The following is a 23,768-nucleotide window of genomic DNA, read 5'->3' on the forward strand; positions in this document are numbered from 1 at the left end:
TCTTCAACTTATCAATTTCTTCCGAATTCTTGGAAGCTATCAACATATCATCAACATATAGGAGAAGATATACAAAGGAACCATCTTTAAGCTTGTGCAAATACACACAATGATCGTATTTGCTTCTCTTGTACCCTTGCCGCAACATAAACTCGTCAAATCGCTTGTACCATTGTCTAGAAGATTGTTTCAATCCGTACAACGATTTTTCAAGTTTGCACACCATATTTTCTTTTCCAGCAACTTTGAATCCTTCTGGCTGAGTCATGTAGATTTCCTCATCCAAGTTTCCATGTAAAAACGCAGTTTTTACATCCATCTGAACTAGTTCCAAATCCAATTGTGCTACCAAAGCCAACATAATTCTAATGGAGGAATGTTTTACAACTGGAGAAAACACTTCATTGTAATCAATTCCCTCCTTTTGAGCATATCCTTTGGCCACCAATCTTGCTTTGTAGCGAACATCTACTTGGTTAGGAAATCCTTCCTTCTTTGCAAATACCCATTTGCACCCAATTGCTTTCTTTCCCTTCGGGAGATTGGCCAATCTCCATGTATGATTCTGATGAAGGGACTGTATCTCATCATTCATGGCAATCCTCCACTTATCTTCTTCTGAACTTTGAACAGCGTCTTTATAAGTAGTAGGAACATCATCAGCTACAATTGAGGTTGCACAAGCAACCGTCTCTATGAGACGAACAGGTTTCGTTATTGTTCTTTTTGGCCTGCTGGTTGCTATTGATTCAAGTTGTTGTTGAGATTCCTGAGTTGGAATCTCCTCTACTGGCTCTCCTTCCAGAGGGTAATCTTCATTTGTTTCCTCCTCTGCTTCTTGTGTAGGAAAAATAAATTTTCCCTCAAACTCCACCTGCTTAGAAGCACCTTCATTTTGTTTGGTATCTTCTGTTACCTTATTTACCATAGCAAATTCATCAAAGGTAACATCTCTGCTGAATATTACTTTCTTTGTCATAGGACACCATAAGCGATATCCTTTAACTCCAGAAGTAATTCCCATAAAAATAGCCTTCTTTGCCCTTGGATCCAATTTTGACTCCGTCACATGATAATATGCAGTTGAGCCAAACACGTGCAAAGAGTTATAATCTACAGCAGGTTTTCCGTACCATTTTTCAAATGGTGTTTTGCCATCAATAGCAGCAGATGGTAGACGATTAATGAGGTGGCATGCATATGTAATTGCCTCAGCCCAAAATTCTTTGCCCAAGCCAGCATTGGACAACATACACCGTACCTTCTCCAGCAAGGTCCGGTTCATACGTTCTGCCACTCCATTCTGTTGTGGTGTATGTCTAACAGTGAAGTGTCGGACGATGCCATCATTTTCACAGACCTTATTGAAATGATCATTTTTGTATTCACCTCCATTGTCTGTGCGAATACACTTGATCCTCCTGCCTGTTTGATTCTCCACCATCGTCTTCCATTTGAGAAAAATTCCCAGCACTTCATCTTTGTTTTTCATTGTATACACCCACACTCTTCGAGAAAAATCATCAACAAAGGTTACAAAATAGTGCTTCCCACCCAATGAAGGTGTTTTGGAAGGACCCCAAACATCAGAGTGTACATAATCCAAAATGCCTTTAGTATTATGGATCGCTGTACCAAATTTAACCCTTGTCTGTTTCCCTTTGACACAATGCTCACAAAACTCCAAGTTGCAAGCCTTTACTCCTTTTAACAATCCTTGATCTGATAGAGTTTTCAAGGATTTTCCTCCAGCATGTCCCAAGCGCATGTGCCATAGCTTGGTTGCTTCTGCCTCTTTGTCGTCACTGGATGTCACTGTCGCTGTCCCAATAACTGTACTGCCACGATAGCGATACATATTATTATTCTTCCGATTAGCCTTCATTACCACTAGTGCACCGGAGCATACTCTCATCACTCCATTTTCTGCAATGATTTTGAACCCTTTTGATTCTAGGGCTCCCACAGAGATGAGATTCTTCTTCAAATCCGGTACATATCGAACATCTATCAATGTTCTGATCATTCCATCATGGTTCCTTAATCGTATTGAACCAATGCCATATGAGGTAAGAGGGCTATTATCCGCTGTGTGGACGACTCCATATTCTCCTTCTTGAAATTCCACGAACCAGTCCCTGTTGGGGCACATATGATAGCTACAAGCCGAGTCCATCAACCATATGTCTGAAGATGTTGATGACTCTGTTGTAACTAATGAGAAGTCTGAATCATCACAATCAGCTACATTTGAATCCATAATGGCCTTTCCATTGTTATGTTTGGCCTTATTCTTCAACTTCGGACAGTCTTTCTTCCAGTGCCCTTTTTCTCGACAAAAGGCACATTCATCTTTGCTGGGTCTGGATCTTGACTTGGATCTTCCCTTCTTTGTCCTCGTTTGATTTTGAGGACGACCCCTCACAAATAGTGCTTCTCCTTCTCCGCCCTTCTGTTTTTCTCGCTTTCTTTGTTCATAGCTGTACAAAGCCGAACAAACTTCTCTGAGAGAAACTTCGTCATTTCCATGGAGTAGAGTAGTTTCAAGGTGCTCGTACTCATCAGGAAGTGACGCCAACAACATCAAGGCCAAGTCACCATCATCATAAGTTGTATCCATATTTTGCAAATCTGTAACCAACTTATTGAAACTGGTGATATGTTCATTCATCGTGGTACCAGGAACATAGGTGAAGTGAAACAGTCTCTTCTTCATGTACAATTTATTTTGACTGTTTTTCTTCAAAAATTTATCCTCCAGTGCTTTCCATAATTTACTTGCAGAAGTTTCCTTTGTGTATGGATATTTCTGCTCTCTAGCAAGGTAGGATCGAATGGTACCGCAAGCAACACGGTTGATAATTCTCCAATCTTCTTCTCCAATAACATCTGGTTTCTTTTCTTCAATGGCCAGATCTAGCCCTTGTTGAAAAAGGACATCTAGAACCTCGCCTTGCCACATCCCAAAATGTCCGGACCCGTCAAATATTTCGACCGCAAATTTCGCATTTGACACAATTCTTGTCATAAGCGAAGATGCCAATGATGACGTATTGTTGACACTTGATGTAGATTCTTCTTGTTTATTGTCTCCCATCTTTGACACAAATATTATTTAATAGCTGACGACACAAATCAAGATTATTTCCTTTCTGGTGTGGAAGATCAGACTAAGCTGCAACCACAGAGCATACTCAGACAGAACCTTGACTCAGTTACCAAGATAAATCTTTTCTGATGTGGAAGATCAGACTATGCTGCAACCACAGAGCATACTTAGACAGTACCTTGGCTCTGATACCAATTGTTGCGGAAGCCAAATGTATAGAGTGTGAATAAGTCACAACTACTATACCAAAAATTATGACAGCCACCAAATAATAAATAAGACAATAAAGCAATAATAAAGGGAACACCAGAATTTACGAGGTTCGGCTAATTTTGCCTACTCCTCGGACACAACCAATATTTTATTCCACTCCAAAAATACAAGTGAAATAATACTAAAGAGAGAAGATACAAATGCCTTAAACAGATGAGAAGGCAAATGAGAGGTGTGTTTCAATCCTAAACATTAGGCCTTCTTTTATAGGGGAAAAATCCCCCCAAACTTAACTCCCAACCAATGTGGGACTTTGGCATTTTGCCAAACTTCAACACCAGTCTGCGTAATAGTTTATCGGCACCAGATTTCACCAAATCTAGTGAAGAGAGTGAGGATATACATAATGTAAATTCTTTTTTTACATGATCAATATAATTTAACCTATTTAACATGTCAATTACTACTATTTTTCTCAGATTAACAAATATTGAACACTTATCATAGAGATTTACGTACAATAACTTTATAAGTGATAATTGTGTAAATTGCACCGTCAGAACATAAACTCTAAACTCTTTTGAGGAGTGAATTTGCATGCAGTCACTAATGACTCCTTCGTGTTGTGATTCTCGGATCAATATGAAGATTATTTGGGAGGAAAAACAACTCTATTTCATAAGAATAGAATTATAGAGAATTTACACCAAGAATTTCTCTCTACAAAAAACCTCACCAAACTCTCTTTTTGTTCTCACAATCTCTTCCTGGATTGTATTTCAATCTCTCTGGATTGATGTTTCTGTGTAAAACATAAGGCTCTATTTATAGCCTTAAAGAAGGTGGTTGGTGGTTGAATTCTTCATTCAACAATGGAGGCTTCAACAATGGTGGCTTCTAGAATGGGTTGGTGGCTTCAACAATGGTGGACTTCTAGAATTGGTAGTTGGCAGCAGCTGAACTTATCAATTCTCCCCCTTCAGATGCATTCCAACGCAGCTACTAATTGAAAGTTATTCCAACTATGTCTCTGCACAGCTCTAACTTTTCTTGAGTGACTACCTTTGTTAACATGTCTGCTGGATTCTCCTTCGTATGGATCTTCACTAGTTTCAACAGTTGTTGATTCATCACCTCGCGTATCCAGTGATAGCGAATGTCGATGTGCTTTGTCCGAGAATGATACATTGAGTTTTTGCTTAAATCAATTGCACTTTGACTATCACAATGTATCTTATACTCTGTTTGATTTATCCCTAGTTCTTGGAGAAACCGCTTTAGCCACAACATTTCTTTTCCAGCTTCCGCTACAGCAATATACTTTGCTTCAGTTGTGGATAGTGCAACACACTTCTGCAATCTTGACTGCCATGACACAGCTCCCCCTGCAAAAGTATAAACATATCCTGAGGTTGATTTTCTTCCATCAGGATCTCCGACCATATCTGAATCTGTATAGCCTTCCAAGACTGGATCAGCTCCCCCAAAGCACAGACTTGACTTTGAAGTACCTTTAAGATACCTGAAAATCCACTTAACTGCCTCCCAATGTTTCTTTCCAGGGTTAGAAAGAAAACGACTTACCACACCTACCGCATGTGCGATATCTGGCCTCGTACAAACCATGGCATACATCAGGCTTCCAACTGCTGAAGAATATGGAATTGTAGACATCTCCTCAATCTCTTTCTTGGATGAGGGGCACAAACTCTTGCTCAACTTGAAGTGATTTGCCAAAGGGACACCTACCGGTTTGGCATTACTCATATTGAACCGTTTGATCACCCGTTCAATGTAATTTTCTTGAGATAGCCATAACTTCCTGTTTCTCCTATCTCGAGTTATCTGCAATCCTAAAATATGTTGAGCTGGACCTAAGTCTTTCACTTCAAAGGACTTAGAGAGTTCTTTCTTCAACTGTCTAATTTTTGTTGCATCTTGTCCGACGATCAACATGTCGTCTACATAAAGTAGAAGTACAACAAAATTGCCATCCGAAAATCTCTGAATGTAAACATACTGATCTGCAGCAGTCCTTTTATATCCTTGACTTACCATAAATGAGTCAAACCTTTTGTACCACTGCCTCGGTGCTTGCTTTAGGCCATATAAACTTTTCGTGAGCTTATAGACGAGGTTTTCTTTTCCTGAAACCTCAAAACCTTCCGGCTGCTCCATATAGATTTCTTCATTTAGATCACCATGAAGAAATGTTGTCTTGACATCCATTTGTTCAAGCTCCAAATTCAAACTGGCTACCAATCCAAGGATGATGCGGATTGAAGTCAATTTTACAACTGGTGAAAATATTTCATCAAAGTCAATTCCCTTTTTCTGTAGGAATCCTTTGACTACTAACCGGGCTTTGTGCTTCACCACCTTTCCGCTGCCATCTTTCTTCAGCTTGAATACCCATTTACTCTTCAGTACCTTCTTTCCTTGTGGAAGTTTCACAATCTCATAAGTGTTGTTTTTCTGTAAAGAGTTCATCTTTTCGGTCATTGCTTGCAGCCATTTTTCTTTATCCGTATGAGATATAGCTTCATGGAAACTCTCTGGTTCTCCATCTTCAGAAAGTAGAATATACTCGGTTTCTGGGTATCGAGTTGATGGAATCTGACCTCGTTCAGATCGACGAGGTTGTTGATTATTAGCTTCAGGATGTGTACCATCATCGTTCCCCTGTGATGGTTCTGTAGTTTCCTGAGGGGTTTGTGCCTCCCCCTGCCAAACATCCTCCTGTTCTGCTTCTGGTACTGCTTCATGCTCCCCCATGCTATTTGTGTCAAACTGCAATGGTAGTGGATCTGGACCAACTTTTTGGGCACTGAAACCTCTTTCATAAGACATTGTGGGCTTTTCAATGTCTTCAATTGTCTGGTTTTCGTGGAATACAACATCCCTACTTCTGATCACCGTCTTCTGTATTGGATCCCATAATCTATACCCAAATTCTTCATCTCCATAGCCTATGAAGATACATGGTATAGTTCTACCATCAAGCTTCTTCCTGAGCTCCTTGGATACATGTGCATGTGCTAAACAACCGAATACCCTTAAGTGAGAATATGAGGGATTCTTACCCGACCATATTTTCTCTGGAACCTCAAAATTCAACGGGGCTGATGGTGATCGGTTGATTAGGTAGCAAGCGGCACGAACAGCTTCTCCCCAGAATGGCTTAGGCAGCTTTGCCATACTGATCATACTTCTGACTCTTTCCATAATTGTCCGGTTCATTCTCTCGGCTACTCCATTGTGTTGTGGGGTGCGTGGGACCGTCTTTTCATGTCGAATCCCTTGTCTCTTGCAATAGGAATCGAACTCCTTGGAAGTATACTTGTCTCCATTATCTGAGCGAAGGCATTTTAATTTCTTTCCCGTTTCACGCTCTACCATGGCTTGAAATATCTTGAAATAATCAAAAGCCTGGTCCTTTGTCTTTAAGAAGTACACCCACACCTTTCGAGAAGCATCATCAATGAAAGTCAGAAAATACCTATTGCTGCCAAGTGACTTCTCCTCCATGGGACCACAAATATCAGAGTGTACCAGACTGAGTAACTCTGATTTTCTGGTTGAAGAAAATGTAAAAGAGACTCTATGTTGCTTTCCGAATAAGCAATGATTACAAGGGTCTAAAGCAACATTCTTGTCCATTCTGATAAGCTGCTTTTTCGTTAGAATTGATATCCCCTTTTCACTCATGTGACCGAGTCTCTGGTGCCACAGGTTTTGAGACGCCTCTTTTTCCATAACATTGAGGCTGTCTGAACATACCTTCACCTGAGTTTTATATAAGTTGCCACAAATATGTCCTCGAGCGAGAATCATAACCCCTTTCAGCAATTTCCATGTGCCTTTTCCGAAATAACTTTCATAGCCCTGTTTGTCAAGAGCTATACCTGATATTAGGTTTAGACGAAGATCTGGCACATGACGGACATCCTTCAATATCATTGTACTCCCGATATTTGTTTGTATTTTGATATCACCAATTCCAACTATCTCACAGGAAGAAGTGTTCCCCATCTTCACTACTCCAAAGTCTCCTGCTTTGTATGTTGTGAAGAAATCTTTTCGGGATGTGGCATGGTATGATGCTGCAGTATCTACCACCCATTCGTTTTCTTCTTGACTTGAGACTTGAAGGCATGTCTCTTATTGGATGGAACAAATGGCTACCTCTCCGTGGGTAGTGACTAATGCATCTCCATCCTTTTGCTTCAACTGCTCCTTCTCCTTATGCAATTTTCTGCAGTTCTTCTTTAAATGGCCCTTTATTCCACAGTGGTAGCACGCATATGATGACTTCCTACCATCCGTGGATTTTCCCCTACTCTTGCTTCTGCCTCTCCTCTTATCTTGACTTCTTTCTTGTTGTCTCCCTCTTTCTGTAATAAGGGCATGCGACTCACTATGATCGATGTCCTTTCTTCTGGCTTCTTCATTAAATAAGGCATCTTTAACCATAGACATGGTCAGATTTCCACTAGGATCTGAATTACTGAGAGAGACTACCAGCGTCTCCCAACTATCAGGAAGAGAACTAAGAAGTAGTAGGGCTTGCATCTCATCCCCGAGCGGCATGTCAACAGACGATAATTGATTTATCAAGCTCTGAAACTCACTGGTATGCTCGGCAACTGAAGTTTCGTGCTTTAACTTCAAATTTACCAAACGCCTCATCAACAAGGATTTGTTCCTAGCGGTCTTGGCTTGATACATCCCTTCTAACTTCACCCAGAGGGCATACGCATCTGTCTCTTGTGCAACATGATGAAAAACTCTATCGTCAATCCATTGTCGAATTTGACCGATAGTTTTTCTGTTTAATTTCTTCCACTCTGCTTCTTTGGTGGAATCGGGGTTCCTACCCTTTGCTTCTATAGGATCAAACAAATCTTTACAACTGAGGAGATCTTCCATCCGAGGTCTCCACAATGTGTAATTTGTGGCAGTAAGCTTTATCATAGCTCCAGATGATGATGACTCTTCCATTATGTCTTTAAAATGGCTTGGTCAAATTTTGGAGCAGAATCTCACCAAACGGAACTCACCAACACGTCCGAAATGGTGAAAAATGGTAGGATTGACTCTTCTTGGGTCAAAATAGGGCCTCCAGAAAATTTTCAAAATTTACACCAAACTGTTGGGGTTAAATCGAAAATATACTGAACTTGTGGGGCAGATTTATAATTTTAGTAACTTCAGGGGTTATTTCATAAATTTCTAAAAATTTTATGATGACTGGATGCTGACGTGGCACTGACTGGATGCTGACGTGGCGCTGATAGGATGCTGACGTGGCACTGACTGGATGCTGACGTGGCGCTGACTAGATGATGATGTGGCGCTGATTGGGCAGAAAAAAAATTGCCATAACTTCTTCGTTTTAGCTTTGTTTGGCCTCCGAAAAATTGCGTTGAATTCGTATCGACGCAAGGAATCTAATGAAATGATCAAAACACACCGAAGATCACGTTTTCGAAAAAACGTAAATCCGGGTTGAAATTTTCAGTGTTCCGATATTTCTCGATGAACACAGAATCGAAGGCTCTGATACCACTTGTTGTGATTCTCGGATCAATATGAAGATTATTTGGGAGGAAAAACAACTCTATTTCACAAGAATAGAATTATAGAGAATTTACACCAAGAATTTTTCTCTACAAAAAACCTCACCAAACTCTCTTTTTGTTCTCATAATCTCTTCCTGGATTGTATTTCAATCTCTCTGGATTGATGTTTCTGTGTAAAACATAAGGCTCTATTTATAGCCTTAAAGAAGGTGGTTGGTGGTTGAATTCTTCATTCAACAATGGAGGCTTCAACAATGGTGGCTTCTAGAATGGGTTGGTGGCTTCAACAATGGTGGGCTTCTAGAATTGGTAGTTGGCAGCAACTGAACTTATCACTTTATGGGAATATATTACCAAGAAAATCAAAACTTGATCTACAACGCAATATCCCCTTTTAGCTGAAGTTCATTTCCAAATTAAAGTATTTTCATCCTTTAGCAAACTTGTTCGATAAAACCCTTGAGAGGTGAAGTAGAATTAAGTTAGTCGGACGTCGCTAGCTCCTTTACTCCTCCACCTTTGGGGAGGATCAGCGATTTCATATGCTAACTCTTTTCCATCCATAAGTAAACACTCGTAAGCGGTCACTTTTTGCCACGTAAATGTTACTCCCTCCGTTTCACATTAAAAATGAGGTAGTTTGACTCGGCACGGAGTTTAAGAAAAAAGAAGAAGACTTTTGAAACTTGTGGTCTTAAAAGCTTAAGGGGTAAAAAGTTTGTGGGACCATGACATTTGTGTGGCTATAAAAGCTTCTCATTAAGAGTAAATGAGTAAAATGAAAGAGTTAAAAGTTGAATTATTTCCAAATTTAGAAATGTGTCATTTATTTTGGAACAGACTAAAAAGGAAAGTAACTCATTTAATATGAAACGGAGGGAGTAGTTATTACTCTTATGTCCTAACTTAACGAAAGATGCACGGCGCCCTGTAGACTAATTAAGTACAGAAAATGCAAATTTACCTTTTTTAATTTAATAAGTACTTCCTCACTTTCGTTATAATTTGTTTGATATAGTTCTACGGCTCTACGGCACGAATTTTAAAAAATAAATATATTTAATGACTACAAGATTTTTGAAATTTGTGATCTTAAATATATCAAAGTATTTATGTAGCTATAAAAACTTCTCATTAAAAAAAACACGAGAAGTTTAAAGTTCATTATTTTCAAATATAGAAATATACCGATTTTTTGAAACAAACTAGTAAAAAAAATAGTACTCAAATAGAAAGGAGCGCATTACATTTATCCACCGAAATACTATCTACTCGGGTCTGTTAACAACTTTACTAGTAAAAATAGAGCAAAATGTTTTAAAAAATTTAAAAGACAGAGATTAATTTATTTGCCTCTTGGCAAGCAAACTATGCAATGAGGTAGTTCTGTTCCAAACAAAAATGGTCAAGCCAAAACAGGCCGAGCAAAATCTACAACTGTTAGGAATCATATAGAAAATCACCACCCCTTTTGTTAAAGTATTTACGTACGTGTACCATATACACCAAAATGTAAGAGTATAATTTAATCAATTGTAAAAGATTACTTATCGTTTTTTAGTTATCTAAACCCCTAAAAAGTTTAGCCAGATTAATGCACGGAGCTTATACTCTTTGTACACATTGAAAACACTTACCATTCCGGATCCAATCAAATATTGCACAGTCCTTTCAATCATCTTCATGTCCACACGACCAGAAAGGTACAAGTATGTTCGTAGCAGATCTCCATGTCTATTTTCCTCAGCAGACCAGCCCCTACTCCAAATAGCCCAAGGAGATGAACTGCACATAGTATCATCACGAACCCCATCAAAAGTATTAATCCAAGTTTGATAAGTTGGCAAAGCTTCTTCAGTTATCATATCTCCCACAAGCACTACAAGGTAATCGTCTGAAAGTTCACAAGTCCGTTGCCTCAGGGCCCGAACTTCGTCGAAGAATTCATCCGACGGCTGAGATGGGTCCGGAAGGAGATCATTGGGCTGCCAGGAATTTTCAACGGGCTTGAGGAGAGGGAGAACGCTTTGGGTCACCCAAGGTTCTAATGACTTGAACACTTCTAACTTTTCAGGTGGCATTGAGTGGGTAATCATTTCGTGGTGTAAGGACGCGGCGGAGGATGAGGTAAACGGCGGACAAGGTGGTGGCGCGGCCGCCACGGACTGCATGAAAGGGGGTGGGAGCTAAAGTGCGAGAGAGCAGTGAGTTGCATGGTGTATAATTTTAAATTTGGAATAGCCGTTTTACTAGTAGTAGAGAATAATGGTTGAGAGCTTAGAGTTGGCCAATTTCTCCTATTTGGGGGAAAAAGGAATATAGTTTGACCTGAATGTTGAGTACATAACATATTGCATAAATCCCATTTCAATGAGGGGGGAAAAAAGGAAAACGAATACTGAACAAATTTTATAACACTTCAATCGTTTCTTTTTTCCTTTTGAATAGGACTAATTTTGGTCCTTAGTTATTGGTAAATAAATTTTAATTTTAGCTCTTGTAATATCTGATTAAATATATTTATACTTTACTTAATTGAAATATGCAATTTTTTAGCTGTTTGATTTAAATATTCATAAATTTATCATAATTATTAACCATTCAACCATTTAATTACTTATGTGTTATGTTAACCTTGTATTGTTACTTCATATTTGACGGTAATATAATTCAAAATTAGTCCAAATATTATATGCTTCCTACATAAAATGACAAAAATCAAGGACACATTTCAATTAAATGAAGATTGAATGTACTTAATTAGAAATTACAAGGACCAAAACTAAAATTTACTAATAATTGAGGGACCACAAGTGACATTATCCCTTTACCTTTTTTTTTTTGGGTTTAATTATTGGTAATCAAATGTTTACATGGTGGGATTGTTTTTTATATTTTCTAATGTGAAATTTAAAGAATGGTAAAGTGACAGCTAACGAGTGATGTGTCCTAACTCGGACTAGAGATTTGATCTTCCAGTTATATGTATTTTTTGACCAATTTAAAGACATAGTTCAGTTACTTTAGTGTGTTAAAAAATAATTTTATGATTTAACCGGCATAATGAGTAAAAATCAGTGATCATATCGGTAAGTAAAACGTACCCTTCTAAGAAGGTCTATTAAAAAGTGTCATAAAATAGTATTCTTTTTCCGATAAACTTTTCCAAAAAGCTTTCCATTGGAGAAATCAACAAAACAAATGCCATATGAAATCTTGTAAATTCTGAAATTAAATTTTTTTGTTTTTTTGGAAAATACCGTTCTTCTTAATAAGGAACTAATTCAACTCATTATGAGAGGAAAATAGTAATAGATTTAAGTTTTAGATAGTACTCGTATAAATTTCTTTATATACTATTAATGTAGTTTAACGTGCAATAATTAGTTAATTGTTATTTTTATCAGTTTAAGAATTAATATTGATCATAAACATTACATGTGCTGACTGTTTAATTACCTAATAAATTATATAATTGTAAAAATACTTTTCACACGTCAGCGCATCTATTAGAGAGGCAGTGAATTCGATCCATTTGAAGGGGAGGGAATGAGATTTGGTTAAAAAATAGCTAGATTTATAAGTGGTAATTGCAAAATAGTTACCGTTTCAAAAGTAATCATAATTTAATCACTTTTCATATAAAGATAAGTCTGAACGAAAATACTGTTCAAAATTTGAAAAACATTCCAGCATAATATACTGGAGTTCCAGTACGATACACTGGTCCAACATAATATGCTGGAAATTCATATACATGTGCTCCAATCTTCAGTATATTATGCTGAAACTTTCCATGTGTCATGCTGGAAGTAATAGGTGCATCAATCTCCAGTATATTATGCTGAAACTTTCCGTGTTACAACAAAATAGTGGTTATTTTTCAATAACTTTACAAATGCTGGCTATTTTTCAATTACTAGTCCGAAAACTGGCTAGCCCGTGCTATTTTCACGACGGAATGGAACTACTAAGAAGTTTACGTGAGATGGCATCAGAATTCTTCAATTAAATATAATCAACAAGATATAAAACTTAAAATAAATAAATACCCGACATGACTATAAAGTATGAACATCTCCCTTTTGTTGATCAGCCAAACTATAGCTACTTGGCCATTACATAGGCTAGGATTATCAATTATGCATTTAAAGATTTTAAAGTGTACAAGCTACAATTTAATGTGCTAATTGAATGAACTTCCAAAAGGACTTTCAATGTGTAATTAATAACTTGCTCCATGCATGGTCCACATTTTCAGTTAATTCAAAGACCGAAATAGAAAAATCAAGATAATTCTAAACTTGCTCCGTAGTCCTCTTTCTCTCTATGTAGAAATTGTAAAATTAGCACGATCTAGCCAGTTTTCGGACTGGTTATTTAAAAATAGCCAACATTTATCAAGTCAATAAAAAATAGTTACTATTTTGCTGCAACAGACACTACTAGAAATCCGGGGAAAAACGACCACAAAAAGCGACCAGAGTTGGTCGCTATTGGGCTAAAAAGCGACCACAGGGGCCTGGTAGCTATATTGACGGTCCCTTTTATTTAGGGACCACAGTTGATCGCTAATTAGCGACCAACTTTGGTCTCTAAACTAAATGGACCAATTTTTCCGGATATTGACTATAGAGACCAACTTTGGTCGCTTTATTAATTTAATAATATAAATTTGGCGACCAAAGTTGGTCTCTAAATATAAAATACGTTATTTATTTATTTATTATTAATCATTAAAAAGCGACCAACTTTGGTCTCTAATCCAAATATTATATTTTAAAATCTGGAAACTAGAGACCAATGTTGGTCGCTTTTTTATTCAATTATTTATTTATTTTATTAAACTAGCGACCAACTTTGGTCCCTAAATACATGAATTTAATTTATTTTTTAAATATTAGCGGCCAACTTTGGTCGCTATATCACCAGAAATTTTATTTTTTTAATGAAATAGCGACCAAGTTTGGTCGCCTTTTGTAGAAATCTGGGTATATAGCGACCAACGTTGGTCGCTATTCTCCAGAAAATTATTTTTTTTAACATGAAAAGCGACCAAATAGAGACCAACTTTGGTCGCTTTTCTGTGTATTATTTTGGCAGAAATTGCCTGTTTTGGCAGCTACACCACCTGCCAGTCATACCAAAACCCTAACAAGCAACAACAACAACAATTCAAACAACAATTCCAATAACAATACCAAACAACAACCCAACAACAACAACAACAACACAAAAACAACATTAAAAGCTACATTAAAACCAAGAAAGTGTAAATTTCAATAGAACTACCAAACTAAGTTAACTCTTATTACAACCCAATGGAAAACAAATTGTATTTGTCTAGTTCAAATTGTCTAAAATTCATTCATTGTTTGGTACATCATTATCATCACCGTCTGATGAAGTTTCATCATCATCACGGTATTGAGAAGGGTCTACTTGTCGATGACAGGAAGAATGATCACCGGGAGGACGGGAGGAACAACCACTTAGAGGACGGGACGAACGAGCACGGGGACGGACAACCTCTGGCGATGATGGCCGAGACCGGGGAATCGAAAAAGATCCAGCTAGGAGATTTTTGATCTGCTCTTGCATGCTCTGGCACTGAGCGACCACGCCAATATACTGAGCATCTCTAAGCTTTTCTCTTTCCTTGGACGCTTCTAGCTCGGATGTGTGCTTTATCACAGTCTCCCGCATAGCGGAGATGCTCTCCCCATCAAGTTGCTCGGCTTGCGAGGAAGTCCCTATTCCTTGCATTCCACACATATAGCGATGGAATGTCTTAGTATGAATGCCGTATACCTTCCCCCATTTTGGACCGCTTGCAGCCCGCGTCCATAGTCTTTCAACATCCTCGGTCGAAAGTTGGAATGGCGCGCCCGACTCATTAGGTGGCTGGCTGCGTATGAATTCCTCAGCTTCAACTCTGAAGCGATCCTATAAGAAAAAGTAAATTGAATTAGTATTTCAAAATTTACATAAAAGTAAATGAAAATACTTAATGAAAAGTGAAAACTTACATGTACAGTCGAGGCACGTCCCTCGACCCACCTTTCTTGATCCGTCTCTTTCTTCTTCTTCACAATATGAGTCTCCCTGAATAGCTCATCTTGGTTCATCGGACGACCCAACTTCTTTTCCTGAAAACTCATAAATTTTAATTAATAAATAGAATAGATATACTTTGAAAATTAAAATAAATTAAGTAATTACGTACCATTCTTCTTTTTATTGTCCCCTGGCTGACCGCACCTCCAAGGTGCAATGATCCTCCCTTCTCAGATGCGCGAGCTTTCTTTCCCTTTTCGCTCGTCTATAAGAACTCTGCAGTAAGCCATTGCCTTTGCAAATCATCCCAAAACTCCTGAAGCAACCAGCCAGGCTTTTGGTTCAACTGTCTAGCTATGGAGAAAGAATGCGACAACCGCTTGCGAGCTTTGAGATTAAAATTTGCAGCCACGTCCGCGCTATACTGGTGTTCCCATACACACTTGCTCTGTATTTCAAAAGTTAAATATTATATGGAAATATCATAAATATAAATAATTATACTGCTTAAAAGAACATTTATACCTTAAATTCATTGAAAATTGCCTCCTTCAGTGAGAATGGGAATTCACGCCAAGACGCATAAGGGGCATCATAAAGCTTTCTGGTTGCTTTGGTGATTATCCTCGTAGTAATATTACTCGGGAGGAACCTGCAATTTAATAAATAAAACAAATTAATATCTTAGTAAAAACTGTACAAAAAAATAAACATAAAAATAACAAATAACTCTTACCCATCACCCTCAGGGACTATGATGATCCTGCCATACTGATCATAATGTACCTCCTCGTCAGTAGCAGTATCAGTATCATCGTCCGAAACATGTGTATCAGAGGCATGTGTGGAATTAGTAGGGGGGTCAGAGCTACTATCCCGCAAGCGAAGGCCTCCAATAGGTGGAGTCGCTGATGACGATAGATGTGATCCCTGTGACTGCGACATAGCTGCACGGATCGCAACTGGCTGTGATACTGACTGCTGTGACCCAAGTGGCTGTGATCCGACTGGCTGTGACACTGATGACTGTGATCCATGTGGCTGTGACATGGATCTATGCGATCCATGTGATGCTGCTGGGCGGGATCCACGTGGTAGTGAGGCAGGTGGACTGTATGTCGGACGCACAGTCCAATGGCCCTGTGAAGAAATACCCGGGGTCTGCACGAAGGTGTAGGGCCGGTGATGCTGTGGCAACTCAGTATAGCCATGGGGTAGAGGCTGTGGCATAGTGATAGGCAAATTAGAAGATGGTATCGAAGATTGATGAGTAGTATCTTCTACCCTCCTCTTTTGCTTCATAGCCTTTTCTCGACCCCGAGAACCACTACCTTCATTGTTACCTCGATCCTTGCCTGTCATCTGCATAATATAATACATATTTAGATTGAAACATATAAGGAAACTATCTATAAACGAGAGTTATCGAAGAAACCAACTTTTTAAAGCTCATCAACGTATTCTTCCTCGTCAGAGAATTCTTCTTCCTTACTAGTTTGAGCTTCATCAGTTGATTCTTCTTCCTCGTTTTCTATAATTCTTACTTCATTTATATCAACTTCTTCCAATATGTGTTCAGGATGTTCCAAATCATTTTCTAAAAGTTCGTCCACTATTTGGTGAACACTGGAGATATCATTTTGATATGCAACATCCAACACATTCTCAACTTCGACCCTACCTACAGGCTTAGTTTTGATTACAACCCACCAATAAGACTTATTCCGCCGAAATGGATAAGGAGCATAATACACTTGCCTAACATTATGTGCAATTATGAAAGGATCATAGCGATCATACTCCTTCGTATGATTATCCTCAATTATGTTATATTGATTGTGTACTCTCGTACCTCTTGTTGGATTTGGGTCAAACCACTTGCATCTAAAGAGAATAATTTTCTTAAATGGCCTACCTGAATATTCTAGTTCTATTATTTCTTTGAGCACACCATAATAATCAATATCTCCAACTTGGTTGCCATCACCACCTTGAACCCACACCCCACTGTTGTTGCTTTTTTTATTTTTAGAGCAACCCTCTATATGAAACTTATAACCATTCACAACGTACTTGGAATATGTTGTGACCTCAACCCCAGGTCCCCAAGATATATCTTTCAAAAATTGATTTACACCATTATTTGGATCATTTACCTACATATTGTTAACAAAATTCATAAGTTAGCATAACTTCCAAACATTGTTTACCTACATAGTGTTAGAATATTTTAAGGATATACTTACAAATTGTTTGAACCACCTATGAAATGCCGTATATACAGCATCTTGGCCAAATTGACCCACGAAGTGACTGTGACACATCAAATATTTTTAGTAGTTGCATTGAGATGTAATCACAGTAAATTTTACATTTTGATAACTATTAAATCAATACTTACTTGAGAAATGGTACTACTTCAGGACAATTTAGCAACACATGAAGTGTAGTTGACTTGAACTCCACATCACTCAAATTTCTCTTTCTACCATCCTTAGAACATCGGTCTGGTTGATTGAAAATGGACATAGGCAGATATAATGGATCATTCGTAAGGGCGACCGTGTGCCTGTTGGGCCTATTCCTAGCACATGGCACGTTGCTCTCAAAATAATAAGAACAAAAATGAGCAGTTTCTTTTGCAAGATAAGCTTCGCATATAGATCCTTCAATTCTATTCCTCTGCTTAACAAATTGTTTGCATTTGCCAATTGCCCTACATAATTTTAGGTTAACCAAGAACATTCAAATAAAACAGAAAATTATATATGGACTATAATATTACCTCTCAAAGGGATACATCCTTCTGCATTGAACATGCCCTCCAAGTAGTGCCTCGTGTAAAAGGTGGATTAGAAGGTGTTCCATCACATCAAAAAACCCACATGGAAATATCTTTTCCATCTTACCTGAAGTTACACGAATTTTCTGATCCATCCGACGTAGGTTTTCTTCCCTTAATATGGAAGAACACAAGTCTTTGAAAAACAAACTAATCTCAGTGATGGGTTTCCAGATTCTTTCAGGCAAACCAAAAACGCAATAGGCACTAAGGTCTCCATGAAAACATGACAGTCATGACTTTTCAAATGGCTCAACTTCCCTACCTCCATATCACCTTTTTTCTCAAAATTTGACGCATAACCCTCAGGCATCTTCAATTTCGTTACCCAATCACAAATCTGCCATCTTTCCTCCAAAGTGAATGTGTAACTTGCTTTGGGCTTGAATAACTTACCATTGTTTGCTGTTTGCAAGTGTAATTCAGGTCGCCTGCAATATTCTTGTAAGTCCATTCTAGCTTTCGGGTTATCCTTTGTCTTACCTTTAACATCCATCACTGTGTTGAACAAATTGTCAAAATAATTCTTCTCAATATGCATGACATCAAGGTTGTGACGGAGAAGATTATCCTTCCAATAAGGCAACTCCCAAAATATACTCTGTTTGGTCCAATTATGAGTAACACCGTATCCGGGGAATCTATGCGGTGGAACTTCAGTAACTTTACTGAAGTTCTGGACCCTCTCCCAAATTTCATCACCTGAAAGTATCGGAGGTGGATAATCATATTCCAGTTTATTCTTTTTGAAAGCATTTTTCATCCTTCTAAACTCATGACCCTCAGGCAAGAACTGACGATGACAATCAAACCATGATTGCTTTCGGCCATGTTTCAAAGTGAATGCTTTACTATTTTCCATGTAGTAAGGGCAAGCTAGCTTCCCAGCAGTCATCCACCCAAACAACATTCCATATGCAGGAAAATCATTAATTGTCCACATTAAATTAGCACGCAAATTGAAATTCTGTTTGGTTGATATGTCATATGTTTCAACACCATCGTACCACAATTGTTTTAGCTCATTAATCAAAGGTTGTAAATATACATCTATCAAACTTTTCGGATTACGTGGATCGGGGATAATACAATTTAAGAAAATATATAGACTAGTCATGCACAACTCGGGTGGTATATTATAAGGTGTAAGAAAGACAGGCCAACATGAATACGGTGTCGTAGATACAGAAAAAAGGCGTGAATCCATCCGCACACAAACCTAACCGAATGTTCCTTGGTTCACTAGCAAAACATGGATATGTCCTATCAAAGTGCTTCCAAGCTTCTCCATCTGAAGGATGGCACATAACACCAGGTGGTCTTTTATTTTCAAAGTGCCATCTCATATGAGGAGCAGAACTCATCGATGCATATAACCTCTTTAGCCTAGGTATAAGAGGTAAATAATGCATCGCCTTGATAGCGACCATCTTCCCGCTGGAAAGCCTCTTGAAACGAGACTTTCCGCAAAATTTACAACTGCTTAAATTTGTATCATCTTTATAATATAACATGCAACCATCTTCACAACAATCAATTCTCATTGACGAAAGTCCTAACTTAGAAACTAATCTATTTGCCTTATAGAAATCACCAGGTAATTCGATTTCCTCGTCAACTAGTTCACATATAAGGTCAATGAAAGAATCCATGGCTGCTTGAGAAATATTCTAATCAAATTTGATACTTAGTAATCTAACTGCAACAGACAATTTTGGTCTTAGGAGCGCGTCCGGAAGTAGATTTGGAGGTCCTTTAGGATCATTTGGCGAAAGTTGGAAATTTGATGGATTTTGAAAAGTTTGATCGGGAGTGGACTTTTTGATACTGGGGTCAAATTCTGATTCTAGAATTTGGAGTAGGTCCATAATGTCGAATGTGACTTGTGTGCAAAATTTGAGGTCAATCGAACGTGATTTGATAGGTTCCGGCATCGAATGTAGAAGTTTGAAGTTCTAAAGTTCATTAAGCTTGAAATGGGATGTGATTCATGGTTTTGACATTGTTTGATGTGATTTGAGGCTTTAGAAAGTTTGTGTTATGTTATGGGACTGGTTGGTGTGATTGGACTTGGTCCCGGGGGGCTTCGAGTATGTTTCAGGGTGGTTTCAGATCAATTCAGGATGTTTGGTTGCTGCTGTTGTTGGTTCTGGTGGTGTCCTTCGTGAACACGAAGGGAGTCCCACATTCGCGAAGAAGATTTTTGGGGGCTACTATGTTTGTTCATCGTGAATGCGGCACAAGGTCTGCGAATGCGAAAGAGGGTCTGGAACAGCCTACACAAACGCATGAGGTCGGCCACGAACGCAATAAAAGGAAGAGGGAGCCAGGCCTGGAGCGATTGGCCTTCGTGAACGCGGCTGATGGCGCGAACGTGAAGGGGGGGTGGTCAAAGGTCCGCGAATGTGACCAGGCTATCACGAACACGTAGGGGAAGTTAGAGGAAGTGCATTTTTGGCATTCACGATCGCGATGGCCTTTCCGTGATCGCGAAGAAGGGCAGTGTTGGGCAGTGTCATTTTAAAGACGGGATTTGGCCAATTTTCCTTCATATTTCATTTTGGTTGGGCAGTTTTTGGAGCTTTAGAAGATGAGATTTCATCATCTATTATGAGGTCAGTGATTTCTACTAGTTGTGATTTAAATACAAGGTATATTTATGGATTTAGACATGAAAATTTGTAGAAATTTTGTACTTTGAAGTAAGACCTAGAAATTGATATTTTTGGATTTTGACCACGAATTTGGGCATGGAAATGGGAATAAATTACATATTTGAGTTTGTGGGGTTACGAGTAATGTTTATCCTCGAAATTTTTTGGAATCCGGGCATATGGGCCTGAGAGTAATTTTATCGACTTTCTAGTGGAGTTTGGAATTGTTGTAAATTGAATTATTATGAGTATTAGAGTATACATTTATGGATTTACATATTTATTGACTAGATTTGGAGCGATGTGCATCGGTTTGAGTTGTTGGAAATGCGTTGGAGCTGGTTATGGAACTTTGGAGCAAGGTAAGTCTCTTTTCTAACCTTGTAAGAGGGAATTAACCCCATATGTGCATTGATTTAATATGTGCTTCTATTTATGGGGGATACATATGCATGAGGTGACGAGAGTCCGTGCGTAGCTACTATTATGCTTATGTCCGGGTAGTCTAGGACTCAAATCATGTTATACTTGCGATGTTTGTAACCTACTTGTTAATTTAATTGCTTAAATCATAGTGAAACTTGGTAAATGAATTGTAATGGGTTAAACTTCATTTTCTTGACCATTAATGAGAATTGGTATTTTCTAGAATAATTTCCCCTTAATAAATTTTGTATTGGTTGTTTTAAATGTATTTTCTCTTTTGTGGAGCGGGCCGAACGCCTCGGTAGCGGATAGATGCAACTATGGTTTTTGTCGTTTGACCTCTCGGCAGTGCACAATTTAAATATTTATGTTTGATCTAGTCGTACGACCTCAACATGATTTGCGCATGATAAATCTTTGGAACTAATAATAATTGATATTGCTTCATTGGCTTGAGATATAAATTGTTAAACGACGAAATTAAATTTGGAAATTTCCTGTTAATAAAAGAATTGTTTACTTACTTCTTGTTATTGAATTTTCGGTTGTTTTATATAATCCATGCTTAATTATAATATCGATATTTTATTGTTAGCCTATAGTAAGTGCCGAAGTTGACCCCTCGTTACTACTTCTTCGAGGTTAGACTGGATACTTACTGAGTACGCATTGATTTATGTACTCGTACTACACTTGCTGCACATTTTTGTACAGGTACATATAGGTCTAGTGGCCTTGTGGGCGCAGAGATGTGGTTATTTGCGGGGACTTAGGTAATTTGTATTCCATATTACGATCTGCAACCAGAAAATTCTCCTACAGAATTATTCATATTTTTCTTGTCTAATTTGTATTTCGGACAGATGCTATATTTTAATTTGCTCCCTAGTTGATTCTTATGCACTTGTGACACCGACTTTTAGGGGTACTTATGAGTTGTTCAGGATTGTAGTGGTGAAAACATTATCATTTACTCCGTAAATTTATCTCTTATTATTTAATTGAAGGAAATTATGATTTCAAAATACTAAAATGAGTAATTAAGTTAATTAATTATTGTTGTGTTGCTTGACAGCTGTGTTAGGCGCCATCACGAGCTGTAATGGATTTTGGGTCATGACAACATGGTATCGGAGGTTCACTTAGGTCTCACGAGTCATGAGCAAGTCTAGTAGAGTCTTGCGGATCGGTACAGAGACGTCTGTACTTATCTTTGAGGTGCTACATGTCCGTTAGGAGCGCTTTCCTTGTTGATTCCTTATCGTGCGATTTGATTCCCTTGAGGCTTATGCCTTTATTTCTCTTCTATTCAATCTTATGCGACGTGAAGCGCTTGTTATCAATTGGGAATTGAGGAATTGTAATGGTACTACAGATGTGGTGCAGGATGTTTCTCCCTACGTAATTGATTGGGCTATTATTGTCGCCTTGCAGAAGGATGCTTGTTTACCTTGAAAATGGTAATTACAATTAGATTTGATTTTGTGGTTCTAAAAATACGTAATTTAAATAACCCTTAGGTCTTTAGAAACAGTCCCCGAGTGAGAGTTTTCTTGCACTCTGGTGGCCTCCCGCTGAGCGAAAATTGGCCTTGAGTTTAAAATAAAGATAGCCTTAAGGCGCTATAGATAGTTCCCGAGCACGGATGCATTCGAACTTAGGTGGCCCTCGAGTCGGAATTGGCTCAAACTCGGGTAGCCTTTGGGCTTAATACCCGAGCAGGTGTCGGTTCGAGCTCGCAGTAGAGATAGCCCCGAGGCTTTATGAATAATTTTCGAGTGAGAACTAGCTTGGACTTAGGTGGCCCGGGGGCCGAAGGATTGGATGAATGACCCGCACTTGTAGTAGATAAGATCCTCAAGATAGGGTACCTTTTCGAGGCTAGGTTTATGAGGATAGCCCCTTAGAGCTCATGGTTATAGTAATAGAGATCTTCGAGATCGCGCACCATCTCGAGGCTAGACTGGCTTTGATAGCTCCTTAGAGCCCAATTTTCTACTGATAGAGATCCTCGATATCGGGCACCACCTCAAGGCTAGATTGGTATTGCTGGCTCCTTAGAACTCATCTTTGAGGTAGAGGAGATCCTCGAGATCGGGCACCATCTCGAGGCTAGGTTGACATAGGAATCTCAGATCCCTTGAACGCTGTATGACAATGTCATCCGCTTGACATTGTCACGAGATGGCCGGGATGGTCCTACCGGTATACTTCCCCAAAAGCGATACTGGCCTAGTTAGAATTAATTGGCCTTTAAAGAAGGCGGATAGTCATCGTTTGCTCTATATATAAGTTTTCTCTCCCTTTATTTGAGGGTCCCGCTACTTTGAGCAGCTATCCTATTTCAAAGAGTTCTTTTTCCTTGCTTCAGCTCTTTCATCTCTTTAATTCAAAGCTTTCGCCTAAGTCCTCATTTCCCTTCTCTTGTTCCACCACAGTTGTGGCTTCCACTCCCAAACTTGTTCACCCAGAATAGGAGAGTTTCGTCTCTGCTTCCCGCTCGATCGGTGGTACACCGCCGGTGTCTGGAGAGCTAACCTCAAGATGCTTTGTCTCGAGGAGGGACCTTTCATTAGAGAGACCTCCCAATGTTGAAGTCCATTGAGATCATGCATCAAGGTTCACTTCATCAATAGGAGAGGGACACCTCGAGGCAATGAGGAGAGACTGCGGATGGGGAGAAAAGTGTTGATACCCAATTTTTCCCCAAAAATATTTCAAATTGCATATATGTCTTCAAAATCATGCATTGATTAGCAATTGATATTTTTCCACAATTTTTCTATATTTTTATTAATTTATCAAACATTTTATTTCCAAGAAATAATTACAAAATTACCTCACAAATGATTTCAAAAGCATTTCTTGATGATATATTTTTATTA

At 38.6% G+C, this 23,768-nt stretch overlaps 1 protein-coding gene across 1 annotated transcript; it reads right to left on the bottom strand.

The window, feature by feature from the left end:
• Positions 1–10,469: 10,469 nt before the first annotated feature.
• LOC107783667 (stearoyl-[acyl-carrier-protein] 9-desaturase 6, chloroplastic-like) lies at positions 10,470–11,075 on the bottom strand. Its single transcript, XM_016604673.2, has one exon. The coding sequence runs from the start codon at positions 11,073–11,075 to the stop codon at positions 10,470–10,472; it is 606 nt and encodes a 201-aa protein (XP_016460159.2).
• Between the last annotated feature and the right edge of the window lie 12,693 nt (positions 11,076–23,768).

Source organism: Nicotiana tabacum, chromosome 16 (assembly GCF_000715075.1).
Source record: "Nicotiana tabacum cultivar K326 chromosome 16, ASM71507v2, whole genome shotgun sequence".
Lineage (NCBI taxonomy): Eukaryota > Viridiplantae > Streptophyta > Magnoliopsida > Solanales > Solanaceae > Nicotiana > Nicotiana tabacum.